Source organism: Haemorhous mexicanus, chromosome 2 (assembly GCF_027477595.1).
Source record: "Haemorhous mexicanus isolate bHaeMex1 chromosome 2, bHaeMex1.pri, whole genome shotgun sequence".
In the NCBI taxonomy this organism is placed as follows: domain Eukaryota; kingdom Metazoa; phylum Chordata; class Aves; order Passeriformes; family Fringillidae; genus Haemorhous; species Haemorhous mexicanus.
Window position 1 is genome coordinate 50,567,579 of NC_082342.1, and position 27,976 is coordinate 50,595,554.

General features: G+C 39.6%; 1 protein-coding gene across 7 annotated transcripts in view; it reads right to left on the reverse strand.

Moving 5' to 3' along the window:
- The window catches only part of ATP8A2 (ATPase phospholipid transporting 8A2), a 313,847-nt gene that overhangs the window by 181,940 nt on the left and 103,931 nt on the right, over positions 1 to 27,976 (reverse strand). For all 7 annotated transcript variants that reach the window (XM_059838776.1, XM_059838775.1, XM_059838772.1 and 4 more), the window contains one exon: positions 14,878 to 15,050. In XM_059838776.1, coding sequence (XP_059694759.1) covers positions 14,878 to 15,050 — 173 coding nt within the window. The remainder of the gene's footprint in view (positions 1 to 14,877; positions 15,051 to 27,976) is intronic.

Sequence of the window (27,976 nt, forward strand, 5' to 3'; positions counted from 1 at the left end):
CAACAGGATCTTCTCATAACCAGGAATGACATATCTTCACCAGAAGATGTGGTCCCAGAGCTCTGGTTTCATTGCTAAAGAGTCCCAGGTAAAATATTTATTTCACATCACTGTCCCTACTGCATGAACAGTAAGACAAAGGCTCACAGTACAGGAATTCCTAACAAACCATCCTACAGACCATCTTTACTAAGAAGAATTACTTAGCACTCATACCTCTTCTTATTTTCCCCCCTCCTCACACTTGAAAGAGTTGAGAAGGGAATTATCAATAGTTTGTATGCAGTTTGTAGGTTTCTTTAAAACCACTAGAATACAGATGACAAAAATCCTCTTTTGTTCAGCAGCTTTCCACTCAATAAAATTCCCCATTTGTCTTTCCTTTCCTAGGCTTCTTTCCTCTTGCTAATTACTAGCCTCCAATTAGAATTGACAATAGAAGAAAGTCTTTTTATGCTTTTCAGTCATCACCACATAAAACACCACACTATACTCCATTCTCCACTCAATTCCTTCTTCTTCTCAGAAAAAAAAAAAAACCGACAACCTATTCAAAGTTTAGTGATTTAATCCTTTTCTTGCTCTCAGGCCAAAACCAAAATTCTTTCCAACCCTCCCATTCTGGACTTGGAGTATGAACACTGAGCATGAGCTGGGCTTGTTTGCTGCACCTTCAGCTAAATTGCTGCTGCCACCACTGTTCCTGCTCTTTACCATCTTGTAAAATATTGGCTTTTACTGCACATATCCAATTAAAAAAAAAAAAAATTTTCCCCTAGACGAAACTAACTGGCAACATCATCAGAGATCAGCCTGTCAGCCCAGTTTTTAAGACTAAAATCCAAAAAATGAACTGAAGGCCCAATGTGAAGAATGTGGAAGGTATATGAGGAAAAAGGAAATGCAAACAGTGATTTTAGAAGAGGAAAATCAGATTAAAAAAGGATATTATTATTGTGAAAGATGCAGTTTGTAAGATCTGGATGCTGTCATCCTATTACACTGCAGTGTTTGTATAAAATGGCTACACACATTAAAATATCAGCACAGGTTGAGAATCCATGCCAGAATCTCACAATAAAAACACCTCTGCTCTTTGAACACAAAAGCACAGGCAAAACTGTATGGAGGAATCATGTGTGACATTAATGAAATTGATTAGAATAGCAACAAAACTGAGTAAAGTCTCCCAGGCAAGCTGAAGGAATCCCTTCCCCCCATGCACTGTCCACTCTCCTAGCAATTTGTATTTTTTCAGCAAAGCCCTCCAGGTTCTCTGCAACTCTAATTTAAGAGGGTCCAGAAAAAATTGCATTGCTGTGGAGAACATTGAAATGTCAGACCTGCCCCCATTATGTCATGGCCCACCTGGAACTGAGACAAAACGCTCAATTCTTTCCTGTTTTCACAAACTACATCTTGATCCTAGTATGCCAAAATACGGGAATTGTTACTATGCTTTACATACTTTAAAATATGCCTCCTCCAAGCTGCCAGTCTCTGAAAGAGCAACAAGTCTGACCCCTTGTACCACTTGGGGTTCTTCACACGACCCATCTCTAAGCAAAGAACTGCAGAGACCAAGCACTGGCTTTGCCCCAGGAGATGCCTGCAAAAAAAGCCAGAACTCCTGGAACACTTCTTCCCCTCTTAGAAGAGCCATGAACCGCACATGAGGAGCCAACCTTTGATAAGAGGCACAAATGCCATTAAAACAGAGCTCTAAAATCAGTGGAGTTTTTTACATCCTGTATTAGATCCCAACTGTAACAAAACATTAATATTAAACTCTAAGGACTAAGGATATGGTATGGGGTCCAGGACACATGCTTTTAAAAGGTCCCTAAATGCTTATTCATTTAATAAAGCACAAAAGCTCAAAAGAAGCTGTTGCCATCTGTTTTCTGGACTTAGATATTTCTATATTATCCTCTCCCTACTCCCACCAAATTGTTATTTGGACATAAAAGAAGCCAAAACCAGAAAAACTAACACTAGGACTGCATTCTTGAATCACAACACTCCTCTTGAGTAGCGAAAGGATCTCCAAAACTTTGCATTGTGGGCAGAGTTGAAGCTTTAACTCACCATTTCTTTATTTCTGACATTTAAATCAGACTCAATTTCTTCTGCATGTAGTTCTTTGAAGTTTAATGTGAATACTTTTATTACCTGCAATTTGAGGTAAACATATTTGTTTTAAACCAACAATTTGAAAGTAGTAGTTGAGGAAGAAAGAATAGTTAAGGGCAAGCTCTCCTTTCATCCAAAGGTCTTCATAGTTGACAGACACAGATTAGGTTCAGAGCACTTTTTGCTTATATCATATAAAACATTAGTTTTTGGGATAAGCAAAAAAAGACCTTAATAATACCAGCAGTAATTAGATCAGGTTTATTCTTTAAAAATCAAGTAATGTTTAAGCAGTTCTTTACTTTTCTATTTTCAAATAGAAATCAGGTGCAGAATTTGCTTTGGGGAGGGCTACAACAATTGTGATATGCTTAAATGGCCCCCAACTTGGCCCCCTGTGACTTGTGAAATCAACTTCCACCTTCACCCTTTATTTTAGTTTAGATTATCACCTCAGGCAGAGCTAGTCCACACTCTCTGGTCCCATCAGGACTTCATGTTAACTGCTTCAAAAGCTGAGGTAAAGAGCATTAGGTGACAGTGGGCACAGACACCCAAGCAGCACACACAGTCCCCAAAGGTCAATTCCTCCCCAGCCACGGACATGAACTGAGTTAAGCAGCCTCTTCTCTGCAGGGAGTACTCTGATGGCTGGTCAGAATCCACAACATTGAAGACTCATATACTTCCTCAAAACAACTCGTTAAACATTAGAAACTGTTCTGGGAGGCAGAGATGGGATTCAGCTTCTCCAAGCACACACTTTCTCACAGCCCAGGAGCTCCACAAGCACAGCACACTCACAGCAGAGCACTGCACAGCAGCTGCTGGGTCCAACAGCCTCCACTGGGACATGCCCTGCTTCTGTGAGGTATGCCAGCCCCAACGGGATGCCTGTGTTCTGTCCATATTGCTCTTCAGGTTGACCACACCACTAAAAAAAAAAAAAAAAAAACCCCAAGAAGAAAAAAAAGATCACAGGGAAAAAAAACCCTGCAGTTTCCTGTTCACACCATCTGCAAGAACCTTGCATATACTTGTATGTTCATACCAGCTTATAAATCAGAGAACCATGTGTGGTCATTTGTTTTTAAATAGCCATACCATATTTACTCTCTTAATGTGAAGGCACTTGGTATTTTAAAACTCTAAAGTTCCAAATGTGAGTAAAAGTCACCTTGTGGTGGAGAAAATCTCTCAAAGAAGTGTTGCCATACAGCAAGGTACTGAACCCTTCACAAAGGCAGTGTGCAGTTTTCACAGTAGCTATTCAGTAGTTTGAGATTACTTCACCACATTTTTGACTTATCAAAATGGAAAAAGTACTAGTGGCAGTACCATACAATAAAAGGACAGCAAGTCACTATGTATCTGTGGTGTACCCAGGGTAGCAGGTACCACAGGTATCATCACTGTGCAAGAGACAGAGCACTGGAACAGGCTGCCCAGAGAAGCTGTGGAGTCTCTCTCACTGAGATAGATATTCAAGAGCCATCTGGATGCTGTCCATTATTAGAAGTAGACATGGCCAGAACAGTTGAACAGGGTTTAGCTGACCAGGTACAGCAGAACAGTCTCCCAGAGTAACTATTGTTTAAACAAGCATGGAGCAGGCTCCTCAGACATTTTTTCTTAAAACCCCACTAGTTACTACACCCATTCAACTAGTTAGACAAAACCAGCAAATCCCACGAATGTGCTAAGAATGCCTGAGCTCAGCAATTAAAGTAAAAATATTCATTAGATTTTTACACTTGGGCAGAATAAAACACAGCTCTATGTTGCCTTTAAAAGTCTACCCTAACAAAACATCCCCGAACAGCTTAGATTTCCAGCCCACACATGTTGGTTATCAAAAGAAACAGATATGAGAAACAATGAAGAAGAAAGCTTGCACACATTTCTTCCTTAGATTCCTAAAACCAGCTGTACTGAAAAAAGAAAGCTAAGTCAACCACCCAGCACCAGGGGAGGGACAGTCATGAGCACCAGGGGTTAAAAGCAATCGTGCCTGAGACCTTGAAGGGAACTGCTTACAAGTGTTGTTTGATTTTATCCTTCCAAGATGAAGTTGGAAATTCTTAACCAAGAGTAATGCAGCTGCAAAAAATATCTTGCAAAGTAGCAAAACAATCCTGCAGTTCCTTCTTGCTCTGGAGGTCATCCCCAATTCTAAGTTTAACTCAGTCACAGTTCTTGCTCCTGCTATATCAACCAGTACTCAAAAGTTTACAAAGACCCAGTCTGAGCAGCAGAAAATCCCATAGTACAGCTGCTTTCTATTTATAAAAAATAGGGCCAAATCAGGTCTCAAAATATGGCTGTATTAACTCTAATGGTATTGTGAACTAGTTGCTAGTTTTGACAGTTTTAAGGACGCTTGTTGGAGGATTGGAGAATAACAAACAAAGGTCCCACAAACAACCCTCAACAGAGCCAAGAGGTGCACACACACACCTGTGGGCAGATCTCATCATCATCACCTAGTCCAGGACACACTCATATCACTATGGCAGTGTACAGATTCATTCCATCTCCTGACAAAATCACTGACCCTCTGTTCCAAGAGACCCATCACACCATGAAGACTACATTTGGATGATGACCTATCTGTAAAACCAAGTACAAAGGCATATGGAAGCACCTCAGTTGGAGGACAAGGAATGTAGAGGTAGAAGGTTTTGGAGAAACTTGGCACTGACTTGGACACTGAATATACAACATGCAAAAATGACCTTTCACCTTCTACACACAGACAGTTCTGAGCTTAACTTTTCACCAGATGAAAGACTAAAGCCAAGTGAAAGACTTCAGAGGCGTGAACCACACCAAATTATTCTACATACATAACCATCATAGCAGCCATTCTTGAGCTGCAGAGAAGTTCTTAAGGTCTTTCAGCCTCCACAGAGACTATGAAGTTCTGCCTCCCCACTCATCAGGATCAGTTCAGCCAGCAACCTCTGAATGCTCAGCAGGAACTTTCAAACAACAAGAAGCTCTTTTGCAGAAAGATGACAGGCAGTTGAGCTCTCAAGCTGTCTTCAGCCCAGCTTTACTGAGTTCAAATCTCGTCTTCATTTCGGCAACTCAACACGTTATTTCATGTTTTGGGTTTTTTTAGGACTCCTTGGTTCTCCCTATGGGGGCCCACAAGTAACAACTCCTTCAAGACCACATGTAGGCAAACAGCCACAGATAACACCCTACACAGGTTTAGAAGCTCTGATCAAAGTGCTCCCCATAAGAACTTGAATTTGTGTGTTTATGTAGAGCATAAATAAAACAATCCTAATAATGCACAAAGACCACGTAGTATACAAAGTGAGATGTGACAGAAGACCTGTAAGAAAGAGCTATTTGAAAGTATAAGTGTGCCATGACATGGAAAACAGTAGGAGAAGGGAGATATGAAAGAGCAAGATTTAAAAGAGATCATCGTTTTCAATGTCTATCACTGTTATGTATTCTAGACACTATTGGAGAAGCAAGTTTGAAAGAGTAGAAGCAAAATGCATTCAAAACACATGCCAAAACAAGATATCAAAGCAGCCTTCCCAGAACAGGGAGAAACTATTTAAACATCCTTTTTCAGAAAAAGCATAAAAACAGCCTGCTGGTGAATACAGAATCCAAGTCTCTACCATTTTAACCCTGCCAGTGGTGTTCAGAACACAGAGCCCTTGAGCTGAATGGTGGTTCTGGTACAGCAGAAATTCTGTTTTTCCTCAAGTTCTCGAGTATCTCTTTGCAAGTACAGGTATTCCTCACACATTTTCTCACCTGCCTTTTCTTAGAAGTACTAAGGAGAATTATTAGCACACAGATAAGATTTTTACTTTTTAAAAGGATGAGTTTAGTATTGCTCTGCATAAGAAGGTGAGCATCCCTTACAGAATGCACAACACAGAGGATTCCACAAAGAATTCTTTCTGCTGTCTGTGGGCAACTGTGCAAAGGAAAGTCTAAGCCCCCAAAAAGCTATTACACCACCAACATGGCTGCTTTGCTAAATGGCTTCCAACTGGGCAGCCTTGCCCTGCAGAATAAGGTGGTACTCACACAGAGACCTATAGATCTACACATTTCAAGCACATAAGCAGGCCAAAAACTGAATAGCCCACTGGAGCTAGAGCCTCTTCATTTTTCTACTCTTGTGAACAAACTTAAAGAGTTTGCTTCCTAGTCTAGCCTGTTGAATCAAATCAGCTTTACTCTGTTTCCCACAAGCATAGTTCTGGCTTTATTATCACGACTTCAAGGATATGAATAGCAGAGAAATACATTTAAGCCTAGCCATTATTTTCAGCAAGAGGTCAAATTTTTCCAAATATCTTGTGTGCACCTACTCAACTTAGACACACTCTAGAGTCAGCTTCTGCCAACACTAAGCACTTTTGGAAACTCTGACAAGAGCTGTTTTACCAGTTCAGTGTCCCACATATTACTACAGTGCCCTAAAGCCCAGAGTCCTCATGAAGGTAATTCCCTGCAGTACTAAGAAGCTTGCAGAACAGACTGTTCCTGCCTCTGTAATTTTATATCTGTACTTTTAACAATGGAAAATACAATATTTGAGCTGGTCCTGTGGGATACAGCACAAGACTCTGTTGGATCTCATGAAAGGAGTAATATTACAGTTGGTTTGAGTCTTGTTTCTGAACGCAGTGCAGCACTACATATTCTTTAGAGGCCTTTGTCTTCTGTACCTTCATGCATCAGGGTTTTAGTGAAATTCAAATATTAAACTTGCATGACAAAAATAAATATTTCAATAAAAGCAAGGAGAATCCTCAAATCCTCTCCTAGGAAAAGTTTGGAGATCTTTAAAACTATCCAGTATTTAGAGAAGAAAGTACAGAATAGTAAGGAATGATCAAGATAATACTACCTATTTCTTCGTAACATTTGACAAACCATTAAAAGAAACAGAAAATGAAAACTAATTCCTTGCAATTGCAACCTGGTGAGCAAGGAATTAAGGAACTTTTCTGCACAGCCAGAAACCTTTACAAACCAGTCACAAGGTTTCAGAAAGGCACCAGATCCTTGGTCTCCATCCAGCCTTATGGACCAGCAGGGAATTCCCTAAGAGGAAACATTCAGTCACTCCCTAGCAGACAACACTCAGCACTGCTCCAGGAACTCAGGAAAAGGGTATTTGACACAACAGGCAAGTGGTAGGAAATAAGGATAACTGTGTCAAGAGTTCAGCTGTGCCAGAATGCCTCAACAGGAAAAAAACTGGCATTACTGAAGCCTCATGGAGAATCAGAGTGTCTGACATGACTGGTTTGGGAAGGAGTTTTATTTGAGACAGGACAGTGAGCTGCAGTTAGCCTACACACCTGATCATACTGAGAACCTGTGCTTACCTGACACAAGTGTGTACACCACTGAATGTTTCTGTGCGCTGTGTCAGAGACCATGCATTACACATGCCACACAAGCCACCTTGAAAGAGTTCAAACATCCTGTTGTCAGCTAAGATAAAAAATTACTTTACACTTGCACTGGAAAACTGGAAGAACCTGGGTAAGCCCAGAGTAAAACATGCACCACCCCCTAACCATAAAAAAGACCTAAGAAAAAGACCAAACAAACATCTCCCCTCCAAAAAAGACCCTACATATTTTGCTTAAAGAGACTGATGGTAACACTTTTGTTTCCAATACTGTTTCTACAAAACAGAAGCTTAAAATGAAGGGATGCAAATAGTTGGAGGTGGGTTCACAAGCAGAACTTTGCTGTAGGACCTTTGAATGAAAACCTGGTGACCTTTAGCATTCACACCATCACCCTCAACAGCTTTGCATAGGAAGTGAAGAATATTATATTCAATAAATGCAGCAGGGGAATTTCAGTGAGAAAAAAGTAATTGTTCCATTTGGAACTTGACCAAAAGACAGGTGTTAACAGACTAACACTAGCGGAAAGAAAAATATACCAGTACTGTGAATTTCTCATGGAACAGAAGGTATTCCAAACCACGGTTTTATCTTTCTTCTAAAATAGCATACATTCCAGCAGCATAGTTTTTTCTCATGTGCAGTATCTATGGAATGTTTATTTTCCAATTTGGGAAGTGCAGCACTAAACATAGCACTGCTGGCTGCTCCTGCTCAGAAGTTGAAGAGACCAGGAGCAATTTGGACAAGATACTGCAGTGTGGTGAAGAAACAGATACTGATACCATTTGGAACTGTTTGTGAGTATTATCACCCCATTGCTCAAGAGACAAATTTCACTTACATTTGATGAGACGGATCAAGTGAACTGCTAAGATTCTGGTCACCTAAATATTAGGCTCACAATGAAAAATGATAACAAATTAATTTTAAAAATAACAATTAGGGTAAACACTACTTGAAGGAGAAACATTAAAGTTTTTTGCCAGGACATGCAGTATTTTTCCTACAAAATTGTTTCCAATGAAAAAGGCTGATTTTAGCTGTATTCCTGCCTTTCCTCCAACCTTTTTCAATTACTTGGTGGTAAGTAAATTTGCTAGTAAGAACAGTAACAGAAACTGGAAATAGAAGCAGAAGCAGAATATTTCAGGAAAAGGTTTTTATTCATAATCAGTTATGAGCATGAGAACTCACTCAGCTGGTCATCCAGTAGAAACAGAAACTGAACACTAAAACAGATACCAGATCGGAACAGGCATACACAAGTTTAAAGCACAATACAAACTTAGTCTATGAGCTAAGTATTTTTCTTTAATAAATTCAAAAAGGCAAACATTTTGCCAAATTGTGAATAGCAGTGGAAACTGGAACACTGATTCAACTTAGGGATGATTTAATTTGAATTATTTCCTCATCTGAGCAAATAAAGCAAAATAATTCCTAAGAATAGGAACAGTCACAATAATGGGATGAAGTTAAGCAGTAAAAAATGTTTGGCCACATAGCATGAATCATTTAAATTCAGGCTGTCAGGCAGTTAATGGTTACCCAAGGGAAACATGCTTTACCTGTGTCATTTAAAAAACAAACAATAGCAGTTAAAACAGTATCTTTAAGTACTGCTTAAGAATAAACAGTACTTTTTTTCCCCCTTTAAACATTGGCTAAGCATTTGAATGATTTGAACTATGAGAGTGAGGTTCAAGAACTGTCATAGCTCAGAACACCTATTAAAAAGAGAAGAAGTCAAAACATGCAGCAGAAACTCACTTTGCCACTCAGAGGACAACAGAATTACCAAAATTTCTAAGACCAAGCTCTCCTAAAGTTTTCCCATATTAGCTTTCCAGCACAGAACTGGTGACATTTTCCAAGTTTACTTAGCTCTTGCAGAACAGCCAAGAGGCTTTTAAGAAAAATAATAATAAGAAAGTCCCAGGATTGCTTTACACATCCCTACATACACACTGAACAGTTTAGGTGATCATATCTAATCATCTGTGAGTATTCTTTATTCAGGAGTGCAGAGAGCACCATGTAATGCTGCAACTCCAAACCTTCCTCCCACTTCAATTATCTACAAACACTAAACCTGTCAGAATGGTTCTTCCCTCATGGTTTTCAAAGTCATAAGATGAATATTGCTGTCATGAGTTAGCAGAAATAGAATATGAGAATGAGCATTGATTATTTAGTAGGTGACAGATGAGGGGAAACACAAGATGTACATACAGGAAAATGTAACACATCCACAATTTTCTTTGGGACCAATTAACATTCGAATTGGCTATCATACTCTTAATCAGAATTGAGTTGCAATTTTTTGTCATGAAAATGGGGGTCTTATCTAATGAAAGCCAGCAAGACACTTTTTTGATTCAATAAATAAATACACACTGAACTACAGCACAGAATAATCATTTTGTCAAATACTAACACCAGCATATTGTTATATGTGAGTTGGGGGAATAAATATTTAAGAAGTATTCCAGATGTTCATTTTGTCAGCTATGTTATTAATGTCTCCTCCAAATCATGATGGAAGACCAGAAGCACCCCAGCTACAGCCTTACAACTTGGAGTGCTGAGACAACTTTTCTCTTGTCTCCTCATCTCTCTTCTCTCCTTAGCTGATGAAGTGACTCTAACAGTTAGCAACATGTACTCTTCACAAGCTGCTCTTTGCTTTCCCTTCTCCAACCTTCTGCTTTCAATTCATTAAACCCCTTCCCTTTCCACAGTCAAGCAGACACACTCTAGTCAGAGGGCATACTGATTTCAGAACATTTAGTGTCTGTTCTCAGAGTGATACCTGTGGGCTCCTGTCTTCACCCCAGCCTCCCTGCATGCTCCATGCAATAGAAACACAGAACAGGGTTTTCCTATTGCTGGGGGGCTGTTTAAAAAACATACATTTTCTCCTCTTGTTTCTTTTTTTACTCAGCTCCTAACCATTATCACTACAGCTCCAATATTGCTCAAGGTACTGAAAGCAACAGTTTGTGCCACTATCATCTAAAGTTAGCTGGTGAGGTTGGGCAGAAGCCCTCCAGAAGTCAGGGCTCAGATGCTGAGCAACAACTGCACATACCTTTCACACCTAAAAGCAAAATCATCTTGATGTAGTAGCCATGACATGGCAAGTGCCTTAGTGGAAATAGCAGACAGTCCATAGAAATTGCTGTTGCTGGATTTTCTCAGTTTCTGTTCAAGCTGCAACACTTGATTGACACCTCTCCAGAACAGGACATATGATCAAAGTATGGCAGAAACATTGATGGACTGGACAGCAATTGAGACATTTTTATTTATTTTCCCTTTACCTGAAACCCCTCCTACATGGGCATCAACTTGCTGTTCACTCAGCTGAAAAGCTGCAGGATTTAAGTACATGTATGGAAAAGAAACAACATCCCAGCAGCATCACCTCAAGAAGTATGGCAGAAATGGTCAGTAATACAAGCAAAAGAGAAAAGAATCACACTGAGGCAGCCCAGTGTGGGATAGGTTCCCAGCCTTATGCTACACATCTCTCTGGAGATGCTTGTTTTGCTGGGCTTACATCTGTGAAAGAAATTATATAAAGGACTACTTCTGCTGTCCAACAATTAATTTTAAGTACTAAAGTACTTACAAACTGCTTAGAATTATTTAGTCTCTTAAATGCTGATGGATTGCTTCTTCCTGATGGATGTCTTGTTAATATGGCATTAAATCCATTCAAAGGCAGAGTCACTGCCACCTGCAAAGAAGCTCTGTTCAACAACAACAACAAAAAGTTCCCAAAGCACAGTCATAAAAAAGGGTTTCTGAAACACCACATTAATTCAACTACAAATACTTCCAATTCAAGGCAGGCTCTTCAGCAGATAATTAAATATGATGTTTAAATTTTATTGAATTTTTTAAAAATTAAATAATTAAATATTAAATGCCATAACACAAGTTATATAATTCTCAGCTACTTTTATATTCAGAGCCAAATGCAACAGTATGCTGTACCTACCAGCTAGAGTATAAACACTGGATGAATGAAAACACTCCATTTTGTTATTAAAAGAATAATCTCACTTCTACTCAAACCTCAACATTTTGTGTCTCACAAAACATCACTAAAAACAGGTCTGTTAAAGGAACATTTGAAAACCAGAGACAGGCAATCATCAGCTCGGATCTCATAAATGAAGTCACGAGTTCAACTGCTTACCAAACAACATTTACTTCCAGTGAAAAGTAAGTTTTGCTTGCTTTTGACATCCTGACATCCCAGGCAGTGTGAAGAAAGATAATAAGATCTGTCAGTCTCTGGAAAAAACTTTTAACAAACAAGGCTTTTTCTTAAGGAGTTGTTTGATTTGATTTTGCTAGCTTTACCAAGTCTCCCGAGGGGTATATTTTTCTCCATTGTGCCAGTGGCCTGCTAGAGACACTGTAACAGTGGAAGACTTAACCCCATCAGAAGATACCATCTCTCCCTCTTAATGCAAAAAGGAGCCAGGTTTACTACAGTTTCATTTTAAGAGATTACCCCTGAGAATCAAGTTCAACTACAGTTTATGCCTAAAGCCCAAAAAATGAACATACAGTGTGTCTTAACTATACTTTTTAAAAAATTTTGAATGGCAAATGCAGCTGAAACTCCCCAGAGAAGAAGGAAATGTTTTAGTAAATTTATGAAATATTAAGCCCCATGAATTTATGCAATGTTGAGAATAGCAAGGCAACTCCTACCACTCCATACCACTAACTTAAAGAGCCACATCCCCCTCCCAATTACTATTATTATTTTCGTTTGAAGACTAACTCTGATTTGAAATGTCCTCTTTCTCAATTCCATTTTAAAACTTTGTCCTGTGAAGTACATGCACTGCCTTATTTGACACACAAATTACTATCGAAAACAACTCAGAGCATTAAAAAAAAAAGTTTTTCTTGCTTCAGTATCAAGCACCTGGCAAGTGACTGGAAGGTTCTTGAAAAGCCTTAAAGGTTATTAAAAGCATTCCTCTTTTTCCCTGGGGACTTAAAACTCAATTATTTTCATTCCTCCTTTTAAGCTATGAAATTACATCATCTCTTCCCCTTTGATTTATACTTTAAAGTATTTTTTTCCTGCATTGTTCCTCAATTTGCTAATTCACTAATAAATAAAACTCCTGTTGGCTCCCCTCGTGAAATAATGAAAGAGGAAATGTCCAGTATTGCATGCCTCCTGGCAAAACAGGACCATTTGTTATATTCAGCTTATTATATATATTTTATGGGTAATTTTAATAATTTAAAATTTATCATTTCTTTCAGCTACGTAGGTCTTTGGCTTAACTTGTCAAATCTTTGAGCAATAAACTAACAGAGTGCCTTTGAAGGATCTCTGCCAAAGCCCTGTGATAGAGCAGGAAAGCAGGAGCTTTCCATCTGCTCTGTTTGTTAAGTGCCCCTCAGAGCACAACACAGGGTCAGTTCCCTTCCCAAGCGCTCGGTGCTCTCGAAGCCCAAGGTACCTCTGGCCCTGCATTGGGGCCTGTTGCATTCCAAAGATGGCTACACTTGTGTTAGCTTCCTCTTGTAAAACACTTCCCACTCCATGAAACAGCTGCAGAAATGAGACCTCTGCCCTAAGGCTTTATGCCTTCTTTCTCTAGCCCCCTGCCCAAATTTAAAAAAAATAGTCATCAACAGAAAAAAACTGCTGTCACTGAACACTACAGGGAAGAGCCTGTCTCCCTCATCTTCATTCCCTTCTACTGCATGTTCATACAAATTGATAGAAACCCCTCTGAGCCTCCTCTTCTCTAGGCTGAACACTTGCAGCTCTCAGATTCTCCTTGCACGACAGACACTCCAGCCCCTTTATCATCTTCATGGTCTTGCACTGGACTCTCCATTAAACCAGCTATATTTAGGATCCCAGAACTGGATTCCAGAAGTTACCTCACCAGTGTGGAGAAGAAGGATCACCTCCCTCAACCTTTACCAATGCTCTTTACACCACAGCCCAGGGTAACACCAGTCTTTGCTTTGCCACTAGGATTCATTGCTGGCTCACAGTCAGCTTGTCCACCAAGAAACCAAAGATCTTTCTGGACAAAGGCGCTTTCTAGCTCAGCAACCCCCACATCTTACTGGTGGTAAGGGGTTGTAACTCCTTAGGCATAGGACTTTGCACTTCCCCTTCTTGAGCTACATGAGATTTCACTGCTCAATTCTTCAGCCTATTGAAGTCCCTCAGAAGGGCAGCCAAGCCTTCAGTGTTATCACTCACTCCTCAGTCTTATATCATTTGTAAAATTGTTGAGCTCATACTCCATCTAATCATCAGGTAATTAATGAACACATTGAACAGTTCTAGCCCCAGTGTGGTGCAGTACAGCAGTCCAGAAAACAAATGGAAAGAAACTAGAATGGAAAAGTCAGATAAAAAGCCCAAGGGTTCAGCTATTTCAGGTACATGGACAGCACTCCTTTTGCCGTGTGATACTTGTACCAAAGTGCACACATAAAAGTAAGAATGCAAAAAAAAGTAGTACAAGGTCTCCATACAGTCATTTCCCACAAAGCAGGTCTTGCTTCTAGAATGCAAATAAAACCTCCTGCCTGCCTAAATCAACAATCTCCACTAGGTCACAGTTCTCCCCAAATACCAGCAATGAGCACAAACACACACAATCCTCAAAGCCACATAATCTTTCAAAGTTAAAAATGATGCAGCCTTCCTGCTACACAAAAAGTAAAGTAAACCAGCTTTTGGTTTTAATTTTCTTGGGGCTCTTATTTCCTTCCTTCTGAAGTAGTCATGACATAGGACCATATCTGTGTATGGCTATATCCACAAACAGCAACAAACTCTGCTGTGACTTAGCAAAGCCAGCAATAGTCTAACATTTTAATAGGGAAAATTGCACTGTTATCACAGGTTCACATAATGCCCAACCAGAAGTCAAGACCAACCAGAAGGTCATGCAGTGACCTTCTCTAGAGCTGAGCTGAAAAGTCACACAAACATTTTGATTGCAAATGACATCCATAGCACTCCTTCTCATCAGTGTCTACTATAATTGGGCAATCAGGCACAATGTTTTCTCATGATCTTTCATCACTTTATAGAAGAGATCAGACTCAGCTGGGACTGACACTGGCAGAGGGAATTGTACTATTTGATGACACAATTTTAATGAAGGGACACGTCTCCTCCTCCTCCTCCATAGGAGGAAGAAAGACACTACTAAGCAAGCTGCTCTCCAGCATACTTAACTGTGGCTGTGTGCATACAAGGTTGAATTTCACAGGCTTCATGCTTCATTTTGTTACCCAAAAAAGACACAGAATTCCTTACCTGCAACAAATGACCGCTTTACAGGAGAGTGCCAAGTCCAGAAAGCTCTGCCTGACTTCAAATGAAAGGGCATACTTCAGTGTGTGGCCATCAATAATCAGGGCAATATCATTTTCCTTGCCCAGTGACTCCCCCAGACTGGTACAATGTTGAGTCAGAGAAGCTCTTGTTGCCTGAAGGAAAAACAGAAAGAAAATGTTTCTTCCTCATATGAGAAAAGTGCATTCAAACTAGAGCAAGGTATCTCCAGACCACGCAGCAGAGCACAGTACACATGCACTCAAACTGGCACTGACATGAGCTAGTGTGTTATCAGCACCTCGTGCAGACATACTGACTTGTGTCACAAATTGGCAAAAGCTGCCTCTGCTTGCCTAGGAGCTCGTCTTGTTTCAGAGCAGACTCCAGCATCTTTACCACACAGTCCTGCATGACAGATGTGCCCAAACCACCTGTGATACAGCCTTCCCAACTGTAGCCCAAATATATCAACTTTCCTGAGCCAAACAGGTAGGAAAAGAATCAGGCCACTTTCACAAAAAGGGGAAGTGTGGGAGGAAAGAGGAAAATTTCCTTTGCAATTCATTTTCTCTCATCCCACTCATTAGTATGGTAATCGAAACAAACTCACTCTGATTTGCTAGAAAACTAGCCCCAAACTGGAGGCAAATTTACAGATTAAGTTAATGAGTGTGACAGAGAACACAAGTCAGCCACTTCAGACACAGATTACCTTTTGCACCACCTTCTTTAAAAGAATGACTGCATAATTCCCTGTTTCCCTACTAAATGTGAGGGATTAGGTTTATGACTTCATGGCATGCTTTATCTACACTGTACCTGAAAATCTAACACAAAGTAGATGACTGTGCTTAAACCATTAGAGACCAGTGCTGTGAAAACAAGGGTAAGTCTTCTGGGAAGAAAGCTGTTTTATCTAGTTCAACACTACTGGGCAGTGACAACATTCACAGAAACTCCAAGGATGGTATAATGGATACAGTTTGGGTAATGTTATCAATAACAGAATTTTATCCCAAGAGCCCCTGCCCCTGGGATCTCGGAGTGTCATTTCTTTTTCTTTACTGCTTCCTCTCAGTCTTGCTCAAACATTTTTCTTGCTCTCAAGAGCAGAATTAACCCCTGTCCTTCTCCTGAATGCACACACAGGATTAAATGCTTCTCTGACTATTTGAAACCAAGGGAGAACTCCCTCCCCTTATTCCCTGTCTAGCACTTGGGGCACTTCAGAGGGAACACCCTCACTTTTCACCTGACCCAAAAGACAGCGAAGGCCAGGGCCCAACCACTCCCCCCTACAGAGAGAGAGAGAGGAGAATCTGAGGGCAAGTTCAGGAGGGTTACTGAATATCCGTCATCTATTGCTCAAAAGACAAAGCCACAAAACTTATAAAAGGTCGTATTTCTCATCAGCTGAGGATACTAGTCCCTCCATAGCTTATTATCATGGATATGCCTCAAACAATTCATGTCCTGGCCATGGAACTTACTCATCTTACATGTAAGATGACACAGAATTAGTAACACTGTTAATAATATCCCAAAACACTATAAATCAAGGATTACAAATGAGACACTTCATTTTATCAGCACTTTGTACAACTCTCAATATACTCCTCCATATGCAGGGCTAACTTACAACCTAACAGCTTTAAACAGTAAAAAATCATGAATTCTTTTTTCTGTTTCTTCCAACTACTTAAAATTGCTGTGTTTTAAAATAGAAAACCAACAATTGCTCCTATAGGCCAGTGCAATTAAACCAAATAAACCAGACCCCATTCTCACCAGGTATATAATGAAGACCTTCTAAGCAAGCAGGGGAACAAACATTTGGAAACCATGGGGAACTATATCCTTCTGTGGGCAACTCATTACTGGTAACTAGAGTAAAAATCCCTACTTTGATCCCCAGCTTTTACTCTGTGCTTGACATTAAGGGATAAGTTTCTTTGAGTCACATCAGGCAAGACTAAGTCAATCCTTTACTAGAACAAGCATGATGAAGCAGAAATCAAGAGTAATCCTAAGAAAGTATCTCATATCTGTGGAATACGCCTGCCTTTTTTACTGAGTATCCATAAAGGCTAAATGGTAAGTTTGTCAGGGCTTCTGACAGAAATAGAATACTAGAAACAAATAAAGCAAGCCTTTCACTTAGCCATAATAAACTTGGTTTTCCTTCCCAGGCACAGAGCATCCAGCTGCTCTGGGGAAACCCAGAGAGGCGCCTGCCAATCAAACCTTATAGTACTGGCATATCGATTTCCATCAAATATTAAAAATATACAGCTTTACTTGAAAATCAGAAGGTGCAAAAACTGAAAAGTCCATCTCTTTAGTAGCCTTGATTCAGTGGGTTATTCTAATAAATATGGACACTTCGTAAGCCAGTAGAGGACATGTGCACATGCTAAAGCGGTCAGTTGAATCAGAGTAACATTATCAGCTTAGAGCTTTACAAGGGCTTAAAAACTCATTCATAAGACCACCAAGTGTCAGAGAACAAATATGAAAAAAAAAAAACCAGATTGTAAAAAAGCTACAGAGCTCAAACCGAAAAAGCTAAGGAAATGAGGTTTTAATTTATTTTTATTCTACTTTTATACCTTTGACATGATGAGGGGATTTGTTTCTAAAAACATGAACAATTCTGACATAAATGCATTTAAGGGTTAAAGATGTTACAGTCTCTGTGCTTGAGTTAAATTTAAGACATAGTGCTATGTTCCATAATAAACCTATCCTACCTGCTCTTCCTGTTTGTTTTTCCATTTCCATTTTAACAAGTGACGACCACAAATACAAACCCTCAGCAGAGCATTTACTTGCATTACTGCCTTAAAATAAACTTTCAGATTTTACTGTTCTCTGTGCTCATAGTTTCCATAAAGAACACGAAGTAACATCATTAGTTCACTATTATAAATCCTCATAGCAGACTAAATTTGTTGACAGGCAGAAAACAAAAACATCCTAAAACAGAGTTTGTGTGGTCTTCTCTGGATTGTATGCTCAGGATCTTTAACAAACCTTGTGATAGCATGCCTGTATATTCTCACTTCCTAAAACCTCAGGAAAAATCCCTGCTGTGCCCAGCTTTATGAATTACAATACTGACAAACATCCTGGGATTTACCAGGCTATTATTGACCAGCACATATTAGTACTTTTTACATGATGCTTGAAGTCAACTGGGAAGTCAATGCAATCAGAGTTAATGTGATCAGAAACTCTGCTGATTTCACTAAAAACAAAAGCAGACTCTTTATGCTGTAATAAGAAACATTACGAATGTTGTATAGGTTAATTAATTAGAACTTAAGCATTTTTTTGTGTACACCATGTGCCTTTGGGTGGTGTTTGATGCTTTTGTTGCTCTTGGGGTATTTTTTGCTTGGTTTTGGTTGTGTTTTTCTAGAAACAGTGCACGATACCGCCCATTCCCTCCCACCAGAGCTTTGCACAGTACAGGGAGAAATGTTCGAGGCAATGCAGTATCCAACACAAAATGGCAGTATCAGGTACTTGCCAAGAAAAAAGAGAACTCAGAAGGACTTGCAAAAACTGAGTGCAAAAGACTCCAGCAGGATAACAGCCATTCCCTAAGCTTACCACACAAAACGCTGATACCCAGAGAAGAACTGGACAATTATTACAAGATGATCAGCTCCAAATCTCCTCTTTCCTGCCCTGCATTCCTTTGGAAAGGCTCACAAACTCAATGAAATTATAGCAGGAGATAGAAAGGATAGAATTTTGTGCAGCCACTACGCTTGTGGTTCATTGCAAGCATGCAGCCATCCATGGCCCACAGGGAAAGACATCTCAGGAGGAGAAATCGGTGGCTTGTAGCATCAGGCAGGCCAGAAGGCATCTTTAGCTGAAGAGAGCCACTCACCCCTGGATCTGTGACCTCTGACAGACATACCCCCTATACAGCCAAAATCAGCCTTACTTTCTGGCTGCCCACATTTCATACCCTCTTGGTTGAAGCATGGTGCTAATCGTGTCATGATCATGGGTATGGCCTTCATATGGGCCATTCACTTTAGAGCTGGACTCAATGATCCTTCTGGGTCCCTTCCAACTCAGAATATTCAGTGATTCACCTTTCTTGAACAGCCATTCCTCCATCTCAGAAGATCTAAAATGACCCTCACAACACAAGCTCCTGCAGTAAGAGACGTTAAACTTACACATTGGTTTAACTATAAGCTAAGTCAATCACACATGCTATTTGCTTCTGTAGTTATCTAGAAAGTACTGCTAGCTACAGCAGCTTGAAGGGTTTTCCAAGCTAACTCCTTCCATCATCCTATAATTAATTTCCAAACCACTAGTTCTAGTATAAATGAGGTTATATAAATTACACAATCTGCTAACTCATTAGAGAGCACTGAAGTGCCAGCTCAATTTGTTTTACCAATCCACAAATTTACTTTTTACAGCTGCTGTTTTCCTTCCCATCCATGGATAACCTGAATCATCAGATGTAACAATTCTTCCACTGTGCTGAAAAAAGTGAGTTTCAATCAAAATACTAGCCACATCCCCTTCCCCCAGTGTTAAGTGAAAATTATTCCAACTTAAGAATTAAGCAGGGAATACTTTGCATAACCCCAGTCAAGATAACACTGGCCAACCCTACTTCATGGGAAATTTTCCAATTTTCATTGCAACCTAGAAGCTTCATCACGTTAAGTGAAATTTTTGACATCAGTCTGCCTGGCTGCTGTGCCAAAGAGATCTGTAAAGACACCTGGCAGAAACAATTTTACAGGAAAATAGGAATAATCAACATAAAGGCAAGAAAAACTAATGTTTAAACCAAAGCTGGCAAAACATATTAGAACTATTTAAAGCAACACCCCTTAGGCAGAAGAGTCACTGGAAGTGCTTGCCACAATAAATAGAACACGTGCAAGAACTAACCTTAAAACCTGTCCTGAAACCTAGAAAGAAATACCACTTTCAGAACAGATCCTCACTTTTGCCAATCTTCCAAGTTTCGTACCAAACTTGGCTAGGTCAACAAATTACTTCGACTTGCAAACGCAAACAGGCAACTTCCAAAGACCTAGTTATAAGGAAGGGTGCAAAGCATATAGCCACAAAGTCTAGTGAAGATTACTTCATGTTTATGGCAGTAGTCCAGCTACAGGACTTGTTGTCAGTTCCTCTGTCCCTTCTCTTCTGTGACTCCTACAATTGATCAGTCTTCAAACAGTTGGTTATTTAACTGCTTGTGTGTACTCTCAGAATTTAGCTGGGGATGGAAATACCAATTCAAACACAGTTGAATGTTATGGTTATGGCCCATAAAATGGATTGAAAATACTTAGTTACTAATATTGGAATATGTATGGTATAATACAGTCAACTCTACAACAACATGGACCTCCATATTCAACTCACAAAAAATTTCAGAGAAGCATTTGCACACTTTCTCAACAATAAGGAAATTCTTAAGAGTAGCCACAAAACCACCCTGGCTTTCTTCTACTCTTAAAACCACATAACAATGCTAAAAAAAAAAAAAAAAAAAAATCAAACTTGACAGCAGTATGGGCATTCATCTTGCTAGATATGCAACAGATGAGGCAGGGCATGGGGAACAGAGCAGGCTGTATTCCTGAAAATATATCATCTATAAGGTTCTTGTAAAGCCAAATGTAAAAATATTAGCAGGGAGATTGTTCTGTTTACTAACTCACTGAAAACAACATTATGGAGAGATGACTCTGAAAATTACACGTTTCTAAAGCCCCATTTTAAGAGTTCATCCCTTCCCTAGCTTTACAGAAGAAGAGGATATAAGGACACTGCAGTTGAGAGCCAGGAAAACCTTTAAGAGCCAAAGACTAACTGTGAATACTTCACTACTTCACATTTAAAAAGAAATAATACCAACATTTCCCAGTTTAGAGCAAGTCTGAGTACTTTTACAATACAGGATCCACTTCAAATTCAACCTGTACACTCAAAACCATTTAGCAAATGGATCATGGAAGATCAGATCCCAGCTGCATACCTTCAATTTACTCTTTTAAGTAAGATCAAAACGAAGAGAAAAACTAATAAACAGGCCCATCAATAGCTGTTTGCTCAGTATTACTGCAGTGCTCAGCCTGCATCACATGCTGATTTAGATACATGTGAGCACACAGTGTGACTACTTCAATATCATCTTGCAGCCACTTAAAACATGTCAATCAAATGACTGTCACAGATCTGACACGACAGAACTTAATTATTAAATAAACACCATGATTCTGCTTGATGAATATGATCTCCTACCGTGCCAAGAAAAACATCACGTGGAGGACCCAGAGATTTTAGATGGACTCACTCAAATCATCTTCATAGCTTTGAATTTAACTTCAACCCAAAATTCCTTCAGTTAGCCAAGTAATTTAAAATGTCTCAATGCAAAGAGTCCTTAATCTGCATAGCAAGTCTCAGGTTATCACATATTCAGACCAAATCTTGCCTTCAGATATAAGATAAACAGATGATACCAGAATTTTTGTATCCAGGGGCAGCTGAAAGCCCTGATCAATTTGCCCATCAAGAGCTGTACCAAGTGCTGCAGAGAATGATTCAAGGATGTTTCCAGTTCTGCAACAAACTTATTATGCAGGAGTCAAGAAACTTGATTAAATAGGGAGGAAAAAAAATACATCCTGAAGGAACATCTGTCCCGTCATCTGTACATTTATCTCCAAGTGTGTTCTACATAGTTTAAAAAGAAAAATGAAACAGATCTTTTCACAAACTTCATCATCACAGAAAAATAATCTCCAAAAGTGTCAGTCGGGTATACCATCTCAAACACATACGCTGTGTAAAGGGCTGCAGGTACTTCCAGTACCTGCAAGATCAGTTCAAGACCATGGCAAGGAAGAGCATCAAAGAGCTGACTATTCGAAAAGTACATGGCGAAGTACTCAAGAAAACTTAACATACCATGTCAGGTGGTTGCACCCTAAACTTCAGGCTCTCAGTGAAGAAAAGCAGCATCTTTAACATGGAACATATATGAAGTTTCCCCTGCAACCCCAGAGCTGGGGAGGCTTTGGGGTGGGGGGAGAAGGAGGGAAGAATTAGGAGCAAAGAGAAGCTTTTGCCAAATTAAGAAGTAAGATTTGTTCAAAACCTCACAAACTACTCATCTCTCACCCTACAGATTAAATAATACTGCAGTGCATGCTGCCAGAAGTGGTGATCCTCATATCTTAGCCTTTTGAAATAAAACCTGAAATTTTTTGCAGCATTACTTTTTCCTCACATTAAAGAGAGAAATGCTGATTATAGCAGTGGCATCTTAAAAATGCCACTCTTTACTGTAATCTTGACTAAAACACTGATTAATTAAAAAAATAAAATCAAGAAAAGTGACAAAAGTCTCAGCATTCTCAGACAAAAGAACTGGCATCCTAAGTAGTTATCCAGTGCAACATCGTTGCCAAAGGCACCATCTTGAAAGCCATGAGTCTTTTGCAATCCTCCTTCCAGTTCCAGGAGGGCAAAGCTGGCAGCATAAGAAACAATTGTAGAAACAACTGCAGTCAAAAGGACAACTCATCAAAGGTACTTCAAATGCTATGGAAGACAATACCACATTTGTTCAGTTTGACATTTTTTAATATTTCTGACTTTAGCAAGAAGCATGTGTATCCTGGGACAAGGATTTCAAATATTATAGCCACAACCCTGTTCTCTTCACACTAAGAACAGCATTAGGCTTATTACACTATTTTCATTTACTCCAGAACTGCTCTATGTAGGTGACTCAGTCTATTGCTTTCAGTATATATTAGATATTTGACCACAAAACAGTTTATGGTGCACATTAAGAAAGTTTATGCCTCACACCACAGAAAGTGCAGAAGAAAGAAGAAATGCTTGTTCTGGACACCAAAACATCTGTGTGATTACTAAAATCAACTGTACTCTGCCAAGAGGAAGCAGTCTGTTAGTTTTGCTAGTAAGCTAGAATGATTCAGTCTTAATATTATGATTTTATTATGATATTTTAGCTTTATTAAATTCATCCAAATGGACTTTTTATTTCCTTCTACTTTTTGTCTTTGGAACATAATAATCCAGCTTTTCCCAGAAGCAAACAAAACAGAAGCTTGCTCTTGAAGAAGCTCCTTTAGGAAGTTATGTTTCTGCCAAGTAATTTCTCAGAGATAACAGCCCACTTCTCAACCTGATGGATAAACCTTCAGATCAAGGAGACACCACAACCTTCTGCTTTAGATCATGAAGATACAGGATTCTCTGTTACACTGACTGAAGCACAGGCTTCTGTGTTGCTCTGTTTTAAGCTGTCAGTACACACCAATGCCCCCAAACAGCTGAGGGGAATTCAGCCAAGAAAATAACACTGGTATGTGGACATACAAGTCAGTCTATAATTTACCCTCCACTGCCCCCCAAAAAGAGGGTATTTTCTCCTTATATGAAATCACAGGATGTTTTGGGTTGGAAGGACCTTAAAGTTCATCTAGTTTCAACCCCATCCCTCGACTAGGTTGCACAGAGCTCCATCCAGCCTGGCTTTGAACATTTCCAGGCGTGGGGCACCCGCAACTTCTCCAGGCCAACTGTTTCAGGGTCTCACCACCCTAAGAGTAAGCAATTTTTTCTTAACATGGAATCTAAACCTACTACCTTACAGTTTGAATCTATTTCCCTTTGTCCTGTCACTATATGTTCCTGTAAAAAGTCCCTCTCCAATTTTCTTGCAGGCTCCTCCCTTTGGGTACAGGAAGGCAATTAGGTCACCCCTAAGCCTTCAGGTAGAATGCTTTAAAGATTCAGATCTCTGCTACAGATGCTGGCTTTTTCACATGTTTACACCTTCTGTGTATGGAGGTTTTTTATATACACAAATTATAGGGTAAATTATAAATTATCACTATTATATCACCTTGGTTAATATAAATGAAATACAGCCATCCTGACTCAATGAGATTAGAACTTTCCTGAGACAAATAACAGCCACCAATGCAGCCAGGACTACATTAAAGGAGTTTTATCATTGCTAGCAAGTAAGGAATCCATGTTTATTAATGCATAAAAGACTGAACACTAGTCACAAAGAAATACAGATGAGATGACAGAGCTCATCTCTCCTCCAGACGAATGCTATACATAAGGAATGCATAATATTGAGTAGATTGATTTGTACAAAACAGGACTGACTCAAGATGATTTTCCCATTATGCAGTTACCTTTCCAGCACAGACATATGTATGTGTCAAAACTACCGTTTACTATGACAAAATTATTTTATATTTTCAATTCACATTACATGTGTAGTCTGGAAAAGAGAAAGTTTTGGTTTTACCCTTTCATGTAAGGTAACATCAATTTGTAAGACATCAAAATAAAGCTGGAAGGACAGAATTTCCCTCTCTAAAGACTAATAAAATTTAAATGGGGCTAGAGAAAGCTATAGCTTCATTTATTTGAAGTCTTCCACTCTTAATTTCCTCTTCAAAATCCCCCTTTAAAAAAAGACCCCAACTGCTGCTAGCATCTGTGCAGTTAATAGCTCAGTTGAATGGTAGTGTAAGTAACAGAGGCCATACCGCTGTCAGAGTTCATAGCCCAAGTTATTCCCACACTTAGGTAAAAGGAAACTGCTTTGAGAATTAAGCCAAACAGCAAACTCTAAGCTACTCGAGACAGTCCCAACATACAACAACCCAACCTGTCACATTAGTCTTCCTTTCAAGCGCTTGTGTACTATCAAATCTTTTTCTTCAAGCAAAGCTGAGAAAGTTCCAGAGCCACTGATTAGGACAAGCAAGCTCTGTAATAAAAGTGACTTTTAAGAAGCAGATTGCTTAAAGCCCTGGTTTTGATTTAGAAACAATACATGTATTGAGCAGAAATATGAGAGAACTTGCAGTTCCTGAAATACCCTTTGAGATTTTACTTCTACCCTGACAACACGACAAGCATCACAAGTTACTCATACTCCTTGGAATATGTATTTTTCCCTTTTACCCAGGGCTGACTAGGCAATAAAACAACACACAAAGGGGTTTCCAGAAGGATCTGATACAAGCTGTACTCCCATGACCTTACCTATTCCCCAACAGCCTCTCAAAAACAAAGAACAAGAACATTCATCGATTGTTTCCATCCAGCTGGGATCACTTTGACTCCTTAAAGAGTTAGGTCAGGCTTCCTGCCCTTTGGCAGCTGCTCAGTGGTAGGCAAGGTGCAACAGTCCATCCTGGACACTTCATTCCTGGCTTCAGTCCCATCTGTGCCCTCTCAGGACTTCTAATGAAGCAGAGCCTAGCAAGCAGAAAGCAAGGCAGCATTCTCCAGGAAACTGGATTTTCTCTCATGTCCCAAAACTAAAAGTAAGAGCTCTGTAACTCCGCATCCAAGCAGAGGACAGTAGCAGGACTAAAAGTACTAACCTTAAACTACAGGTCTTTAAATTCATAAATTACAGTGCTAAAATACAGGTACATATCAGGGAAAGGGAGAAACGCTATTGGGTTACACAAGCAAGATGCTAGGAAACATTCAAGCTAGATCACAGACATCTTCACTGTCTGAACACTTCTGGATCTGTAGGATCAAATAACTCTCATTTGACAACTGAAGGAAAGTAACAGGAGAGCTATCTAAAGTATGAGCACTGGCAGCACACATAAATTATGAAAACTAAAGAATTTAGTGGTTTAGTATCAGAATATCAGAAATCCAGATAGCTAAGTATTTGTTCAGCTGATACAAGACCCATAACCAAACTATCTACAAAGCATTAGATCATGAAATGAGAAAAGCACGACAAAACTATCCAAATGGTTTGCGCCTGCCAGCCTGTTAAATCTACTTACTAGTTTTGCTCAAATAAGATTTGTCATGATGTAAATTCTTCTTTGATTACAAAATTAGTACTTCACAACAATAACATCAGGTAAATGATGTTATTGTCAAGATTGTCCAGCTTGAACACTTTTGTCAGAGAAAGTCTGAAGATTATATTTGCTAATAGAACTCTACCAAGATCAATTCATGCTCAATGCTACTTACCTTCAAAACACCAAAAGAAATGCAATCCTTCTGTCCTGCAATTTGAGTACAGCAGATTACAGTGACAAAAGAACAAAAATTGCTGCCCAGAGAGCTTGTGGAAACCCCATCCCCAGACATGTTCAATAAAGGCCAGGTTGGATGGGGCCCTGAGCAACCTGATCTAGGGAATGGAACCCCCGCCCATGGCAGAAGGGGTTGAAACTCAATCTTTAAGGCCCCAACTCACAACATTCTACAGTTATATGAAAAATAAAAAGTCTGAAAAAGCAAATATAAACAAGCTTTCTTTGAACAATTAATTTTAACTTAACTGGCAACAGATATATGGGCAATGACAAACTAGATGTGGCACAGACCCAAATTCTCCTTCCTGCCCTCAGTTCCACCCTTGAAACAGGGCACAGGGCAGGCAGCTCCTCCAGCCCATCCTTTGCCACATGGCACACGAAAAGCCAGCAGCAGGATACAGCCTCCCCTCACCTCCTCAAGTCTGGAGAAGTGGGGCCTGGGTCTATGGACCAGCTCCCCACAGGCAGTTCAGAAGTTGCCATACAATTGTCACTTTTTATACTGAATTTTACTTCAATTCTAAAGCCAAATTAATTTTTGTGCCTATCTTTTAAAAAAGGTTTGCTCCTACACCACAGCTTCAACTACTCAGAAGAGACCAGGTTCAACGATAAAATGGAATGGCTGGAGGCTCCTAAAGAGCATGAAGCCTATCTAGAGGGTTTTAAAAACGTGACTATAACATGACAACATGATAAAACATGAAAAACTAAGGGTTTATAAGAGATAATAGCACATGGCATCAAGATCTTTCTAATATCAGCCAACAGCCCGAGATTATTTTAGGCTACTTGTCTCCCTTAAATAGCATTACCTTCTCAGCACAGGCTGTACCTTTAGGGAAGGGTGATGTACATGAACAAGAACACATCTCCTGACAGCAGCTTCAGAGAGGCACTGCTTGGTCATGCTCTGGCCTTGCATCACTCTTAGGTAGTGGTGGAAAAGGGAACAAGCAGGAACAATGGCAGCTTTGCCACCGGCCTCCTTGAAAAATCAAAGGAAGCAAAAAGCTCCACTCAGCTGTTCCCTAGTCATTTTCTTAGCTAAGATTATTTGGGGAAAAAAAAAGTCTTGAGCATTTAAAGCACTTCCAAGTTACACAGGAATAGAAAAATGGCCTTTGCTAAAAACAGTCCTATATAATACTACATGAGGTGACATTAAAAGGCTATTTGCCCTTGCCATCACATCACAAGTTTAAGGCAGTTTCTTCACCAGCCATAGTTCAGCCAGAACTGAAATTCCAGACACACTGCAAATCCGAAAGATTACATGGGTTCAGGGGACAGTTTAGTGTCTTCATACTTTCAAAGCTACACAGGAGACAACAATGCCAGGTAGTGTTTTTGAGAGGCATGGAGGTGAGATGCATTCACTTGGTTCTGTGACTGACGAGTTACATCCAAGGACATTCTCTAAGAGCTGTCCTGATGCCAGACACTAAGGACAGCTTTCAAGTAACTTCATACAGCTGTTTTAATGATCTTGAAATTCCAATATTGTATGTAATCTATGGGAGAGTTCCCAAATGTAGAATTACTCATTGAAACAGTATTAATGTTATATAATCTTAAGGTCGTGTAACAACTGGTCTTGGCAATTTAGTACTTCAGATATAAAACAAAATTTATAAAAGCCTTCTCCCACCCAAGGCAACAAATGCTTTACTTGGGGCAATGAATTCTAACAACAGTCCGAAATACCAAAAACAAGTAGTTTTTCAGACTGTATGCAAGACCCCTGAAACTGAGAGATGCTGAGCCCCATTTATCCCAGCCTCTCAAGTACCCAGATGCTGCATTCCTCCCAAAGCCTATTACATTAGCTGACAAGATGATCATGCCCACCTACTAAAAAAATTCTATACAAATACACTATTTCAAAAGACAGCACCATAAATATTTTCAGAGCTCCAATGCCATCGCAAAGA